Raw genomic sequence first — 6,985 nt, forward strand, 5'->3', positions numbered from 1 at the left:
TTGCTGATCTTGGCATCAGCCAATGGTAATAATCTTTAACAAACCGTGCTCTTACTACCATGATACAGCACGGGTAAGATCAAAGGTACTGCTCGCAAACCGTGCTACAAATACTACTAACCGTGTTGGCTGGACGATAATTGATCACGCCGTTCTCATTAACAGCCGTCGGTTCATCTTCCTCTTCCGCCAGGCCTGACCCATCTCCAGAAGCTCCCTTCCCCTTCCCAGCTTCCTCCACGGGATCTGCCTTCCCCGTGTCATCTTCCCCAGCTTCCTCTGTCTTAACTGTTTCAGACTTTGGAAGTTTTTCTTCTTTGGTTTCCTTAGAAGATGATGCACTTGGATCGTCCTCTTTGACCGCCACCTCTAGCTTAGCTTCAGGAGATTCAGGAGCAGCAGAACCTGCCGAACTTGCCGCAGCACCTTCACCCCCTGATTCTGTGGTTTCGGTATTTTCGGTTTCAGCTGTTTTGTCAGCACTTTCGGATTCGGCTGTTTTGTTAGTACTTTCGGTTTCAGCTGTTTTGTCAGCACTTTCGGTTTCGGCTGATTTGTCCGTACTTTCGGTTTCAGCTGTTTTGTCAGCACTTTCGGATTCGGCTGTTTTGTCAGTACTTTCGGTTTCGGCTGATTTCTCCGTACTTTCGGTTTCAGCTGTTTTGTCAGCACTTTCGGATTCGGCTGTTTTGTCAGTACTTTCGGTTTCGGCTGATTTCTCCGTACTTTCGGTTTCAGCTGTTTTGTCAGCACTTCCGGTTTCGGCTGTTGTGTCAGTACTTTCGGTTTCAGCTGTTTTGTCAGAACTTTCAGTTTCAGACGTGTCGGAAGCAGCTGTGTCGCCGGTACTCTGTGATTCGACAGACCCGCTTCCAGTGCCAGTTTCATCACCAGCGTCCTCTGCCTGATCCCAAGTTACATAACAAATAGTTTTTTAAAGAAGTACAAAATATCGCCAAGAGAAAGTACGTATTTTTTTGTGTGCAAGATTTTAGATTTTTGCATTCAGACAATGAATTTGCTGATAAAGCATCACCACGACGAAACTATTTTTTTGAAAGCATGTATTAATCTTACCAGATAGTTAGGCAACTATAGATACTGATGTAACCTTTTAGACCTTGACAGATTATTGAAAGCAAACAAGACATTACACCTCAGACGGAAACCAGATGAACAATAAGGAAGTGTAGTGTAAAGATGAATGATGTCGTCAGAGCAACTGTATAAGACACACCTACATGTACGTCATGCCCTCCGCGTCACAGAGTTATATACTAGTGGTAAAATGTAGGTTCAACTGAACGTCGCATGACAAGGGTCATTTACTTTTCCTACGGAAGGGCGATTTCACTAGTACATGTACTTACTTTTTTTCTGTGTTGGATGATGTTTTGTAAAGTTATGTTAAAGTTATAATAATGTCGTTTTGTTAGCTTGGTCTTGGTATACGAACGCAAACACTCACATGTTAATATTCATCATCATTGATCCCTGAATTCAACCACTCAGTCACTTTAATGGACACCACCCACGACCTCCACCAAAGGGATTACATTGGTAGAATGGACTAAGATGTAAAACAATTCCATTCGAGTTCAAATGAATCTTACAACTGTCGAACATAGGTTCGAAACTGCTGATAAAATAGTTGTTTTTTCAATATTCGTAGTGTTTGTCCGTAAAGTTAAATAACTATGGTTTGGTAAAGGTTTCATGTACTCCTCAGAACGTCATACATGTATTTCAATCACGTCATTTGATGTTCTCAACTGCCGGACAAAAGGAAGTATACATTTGAAAATTGAATTTGACCAAAATATGACAACTGCTAACTAGTTGCCAAAACACTGCAAACGCGCCCCCCCCAAAAAAAAACAACAACAAACAAACAAAACAAAAACAAAACAAAAACAAAACAACAACAACCCAACATACCCCCCTAAAAAACAAACAAACAAAAAACACCCCAAAAAACAACAACAAACAAGCAAACAAAAACAAAAAACACACCAAAAAAACAAAACAAAACAAAACAAAAAAAAGAAGAAAAAAAAGAAGAAAAATAGATAATCGTATCAAATACGTTACCATTGAATAACCAATTCTTGTTTGTTTCAGTTTTACCCACCATCAAACATGGGTGTATACTTTCTTTTAACCAACAGTTTACTTCACCCTCACAAATAATCACTGAGTGGAAATATAATGTACACAAATACGTTTACCTCTCTCCGCATGCGTACACGACCGCCATTTATGTCGACTGTGAACGCACTGCATGCCCCCAGTGCTGCCAGCAACAGTGCACTGAACAGTAGGTATCTCATCTTCTGAAACAGTGAAAACGAAAGTAGAAGGGGATGGACATGCGGTAGTGTAGAAATGTGTGAGGCACCAAACATAACTGAGGAAGAGTGAATGAGTGACTATTGGTTTACGCCGCTTTTAGCAATATCACGGTGGGAGGACACCAGAAATGGGTTAACACATTGTACCCGTGTCGGGAATCGAAACCGGGTCTTCAGCGTGACGAGCGAACGCTTTAACAACTAGGCTACCCGACCGCCCCAAACTGTGGAAGAACTTTATGTTAAAAAGAAATACTTTTCTGTTGTCGAATGTATCAAATTCTGTTTCCTTGTCAGTTGAAAACTTACCTATTCATGATAGCCTTGCGGATTTCAATGTTATCCAATTTCAATATTTGTAACAACTAACTTAAAATATCTTTTAGTTGTTGTTTCTGTCGTAGAGCCCTGTCCATGCTACTTTTTAATCTTAATTTACACACCCACACGTAATGACGTATGTTGATAAACTAAAACGAAAATGTACACTCACACGCATACAAACATCCAATATTCAGTATAAAATATAACTATTTGCACTCGACAGTTACGGTAAAAGATTTCACCTTTTGTGTCGTTCCGTGCAAAGCGATAGAGTGTAATTGTCGAGGGTGTCAACTTGAGTTATGTTAAACAGTGAGTGAGTGTGTATTGTTTTTACGCCGCTTTGAGCAATATTCCAGCAGTATCACGGCGGCAGACACCAGAAATTGGCTTCACACATTGTACCCATGTCAGGAATAGAATCCGGGTCATCGGCATGACGAGCGAACGCTTCAACCACTGGGCTACCCGACCGCCCCTGTTAAACAGTAAACCCCCCTAGACTTGATCAAGCTAGTCCAGACCTTTACATTCGTCTTGTTTGACACAGTGGGAGTGCCGGCGTGACGTCATCTAATAACACTTCTTCGGGGATCATCTGTTGGTTTGCACAACACACCATTAATTCCAAATAGTCTTTGTTATCTATTGTCGAAGAAGCGAGCTTCACTCAAATGAAACGTGTCGTTCGATGTCGATATTTCCTTGGACGATAACACAAACTGAAAACTATGTATTGATTTCTGAACTGCCTGGCAAAAGGAAGTATACATTTGCAAACTTAAGTTCAAACCCACAAACCCCAAAACACCATCGAATGACATTTGTTGTTGGTTTCATATTAGCCACCATCAAACATGGGTATATACTATTTTTTGTCCGGTCGTTTATATGTAGATCACAGTCTTACAATTTGGGAACAAACGGCATAGCAATGAGTGAGTGAGTTAGTGAGTATGGTCTTACGCCGCTTTTAGCAATATTGCAGCAATATCACGGCGGGGCACACCAGAAATGGGCTTCACACATTGTACCCATGTCGGGAATCGAACCCGGGTCTTCGGCGTGACGAGCGAAAGCTTTAACCACCAGGCTACCCGACCGCCCGGCATAGCAATGACTTGTGTTTATTGTTTTATGTATAGGCGCCTACATCACAGATGGGAACCGCCTCCGAGGTCAAAGGCCTCGAGCAAGGGAACCCGATAGATATAGAGACCGCATCCGTGGTCTAGTAGTAGAGCGTCTCTCGGGGAGGAAGGTCTTGGGTTCGATCCCAGGTCTCGTCATACCAAAAGACGTCAAAGATGGTACGTGTTGTTACCCTGCCTGGCACCAGAAATTGAGGGGCTAAAAAAAGGACTGGTCGGCTCGGAGTCAGTGTATTGAGTCTGAGTGAGGTATTCGTGTTAAACTGCGGCATGGTATCTCAGTGGGCTAGCACTATAAAAGCGGCATTAGTTTGGACACGTACAAGTAGACAGACAGACATACTCTCTCTCTCTCTCTCTCTCTCACTCTCTCTCTCTCACACACACACACACACACACACACACACACACACACACGCGCGAGCGCTCGAATGCACGTCGCTATATAAGTGCAACAATCTTGAACGCGACGTTTAATCCCTTTCACCTCACCTCACCGCAGAACCGCCTCCGCGGTCTAGTGGAAGAGCGTCTGCCCGTAGAGCGGAAAGTCCGGGGTTCGATCCCAGGACGCGACATACCAAAAGATGGTACTTGTTGTTACCCTGTTTGGCGCTCGGCATTAAGGGGCTAAAACAAGGACTGGTCGACTCGGAGTCAGTATACTGTGTCTGAGTGGAGTATTCATGTTAAACTGCGGCATTGTATCTAAATCGGCATCAGTCCGGACTAGCACAAGCAGTCACACACACAGACACACATGCACGTCGTTATATAAGTGCAATAATCTTGGACGCGGCTTTAAACCCCATTTTACCTCACCACATCACATCAAATATGTGTGTACGAAAGACCGCGCAACTAATTACTAGCGATTAACAGTACATCCCCGTTTATCCGGACGACATCGTCTGTTACATCGTTCGAACTAACATATATCCGGATCCCATGAGAACTGGTTATATCTTTTAGCGCAGTTTAGAAACTGTAGTGTCAATCAACGAGTTGTACAATGGATGTCAACATGTATTTTCTTTCAATGCGACATTTCGGTGCAGATGTTAGTAACGTCATCATTTGCCATATTTTTCTTTTCAGTCAGCTCTTCGAGACATACACTGTCCATGTTGTCAGTCACATGTCCAGGATGATTTATTTAACTTCCAACGTTCTATAGCTGGGTTGTTGTTGTTCTCGTCGTCAACTAATAACATGCATTCACTATTCATAACTTCTTTTGTTTGTTTGTTGTTTAACCCTGTACTCCAGCGATAATCCAGCGGCGGTCTGTAAATAATCGAGTCTGGACCAGACAACCCAGTGATTGACATCATAAGCATCGATCAACGCAATAGGGATACGGTTACACGCGTCAACCAAGTCAGCGAACCACCCGATCGCGTTAGTCACCTCTTACGTTGCTGAGTTGCTGAAGACCTATTCTAACCCGGATCTACAAGGGTTTCATAATTTCTGCTTCAGGCTAGATTATATACCAGGCACAGTCATAAAACTGGAAGATTGCAGCGTTCAAGAACAATTTACATTTACACGATAGTACTTACGTCCGTAGTGCTCTCTTCGCCTGGGCTCGATTCGCTGTTTCTCTTCCTTTTTGAAAGCAAATTACTCGACCGGAGCGAAAGCCGTTTATCACGTTGCGCGTCGCCTTATATACTAATCAGTTGTTATTTTTACGGATGCCAAAGAGTAATATTAACCAATAAATAATATTTCTGTAAGTTCGGTGAAAAATCCTTTTGAAAAGAAACCGTTTGATTTGAAAAAAGAACACATATTAGTATTCCGGGAGTGGCATATTCAGCGAACCCTCTTTGGAGCTTCTTTGCCTACGATCAATTCCACATACTCATATTACACTTTGAGACAGTTAGATCAATTCTATATGGGCGACTGAAATACCTGTAGTGAAAGCGACAAACGCAATTAATTGATGTCAAGCAATGTGCACTGCTCCCATATTTCAAGTTGACATTTATCACTGAATAAAATTATTCATGTTCTAGGCGATGATGCTAGTAGACGCTTTGCATTGATCCTCAATCAATCCTGAGTTATCAAAAGCATGCAATGAAACTATGTCCAGCTCTTATTTATCGTGGTTATTCTGGTTCGAAAATACAGTTCGAACATTCTTAATATTGATATCAGAATAAATGCACTGTGACAAACTGTTTTATCATCACATCTCAATAGATAGAAGCAACTGAAACGGGCGATTGATGTATTCAAATAAAGTGTGAATCCAGTGAACATGCAAACTTCATATTAGGTGAAGATGAAGATATTTGGTGACACTTTACAATAAACACGCATAATACTAATTCAATAGTGACGTCTTATATTCAAACGTTGACTATCAAGTACTTAAACTAGTCACCCCATGAGGAACCGGTTATGCCTACGTCCCCTGCACCCAAATACACGATGGTTACAATGAGTGACATTGGTGATTGGTTGTCATCGTACACCGACTGTAAATGACTTTGCGTTTAATACCATCATTAATAACTGGTTCAGATTCGATTCTTTCAGAACGCCGAGATAAACTAACTGGAATATTGCTGTCTGCGGCGTAAAACAACATACACACGTACAATCATCCCTTCAAGACGTTTTATGGTAGACATGTAGACGACAATTCCAAATTTGACGCAGCAATGACCAAAATGATGTCAAATTCATTTCCCTACTTTGATTTGTACTATATGTTCCCGTGTTGAGGCGAACACATGACTTGCCTTTGCATGAGTTTGTGACAAAATTTGAGGGGGCAGGATACGCTTAATTTGTCCCAAACAACTGGTATAATCACTATTTGATAGTGATTCATAGACACATGCTTGTGATATTGTCGGAATTGTACAATTGACTCTGCTTTTAGTGGAGATTTCTTATGGTTTAGGAAAGTGTTTTGTTTATTTATTTTTTGATGTATGGAAATAATGTACATATTTGAAACTGATTCTATATTAAGGCCCAAAAGGTTTATTTTCAAATAATTAATTAAACAATGGTACATATCCATGGCAAGGACACGGCGATGGATATTAAGAATAATGTGAAACCACATTAATCCGGACAATGATTCCAGTGAAATCATTCTGATACACAATTGTCATGTATGTAATATACGCG

General features: G+C 41.4%; 1 protein-coding gene across 5 annotated transcripts in view; it reads right to left on the reverse strand.

Annotated features, from left to right (window-relative positions):
• Positions 1–5,488, reverse strand: part of LOC124131019 — a 48,301-nt gene extending 42,813 nt beyond the window's left edge. For 3 of the 5 annotated variants that reach the window (XM_048389885.1, XM_048389881.1, XM_046494083.2), the window contains exons 1-3: positions 5,392–5,488; positions 2,229–2,333; positions 122–904 (exon numbers count right to left, since the gene is read on the reverse strand). In XM_048389885.1, coding sequence (XP_048245842.1) covers positions 122–904; positions 2,229–2,330 — 885 coding nt within the window. In that variant the 5' untranslated portion in view covers positions 2,331–2,333; positions 5,392–5,488. The remainder of the gene's footprint in view (positions 1–121; positions 905–2,228; positions 2,334–5,391) is intronic. The other 2 variants (XM_048389892.1, XM_048389890.1) reach the window with 2 other exon arrangements.
• Positions 5,489–6,985: the final 1,497 nt, after the last annotated feature.

The sequence above is a fragment of the Haliotis rufescens genome, unplaced genomic scaffold, assembly GCF_023055435.1.
Source record: "Haliotis rufescens isolate VD_foot unplaced genomic scaffold, xgHalRufe1.0.p SCAF_10, whole genome shotgun sequence".
Taxonomy (NCBI): Eukaryota; Metazoa; Mollusca; class Gastropoda; order Lepetellida; family Haliotidae; genus Haliotis; species Haliotis rufescens.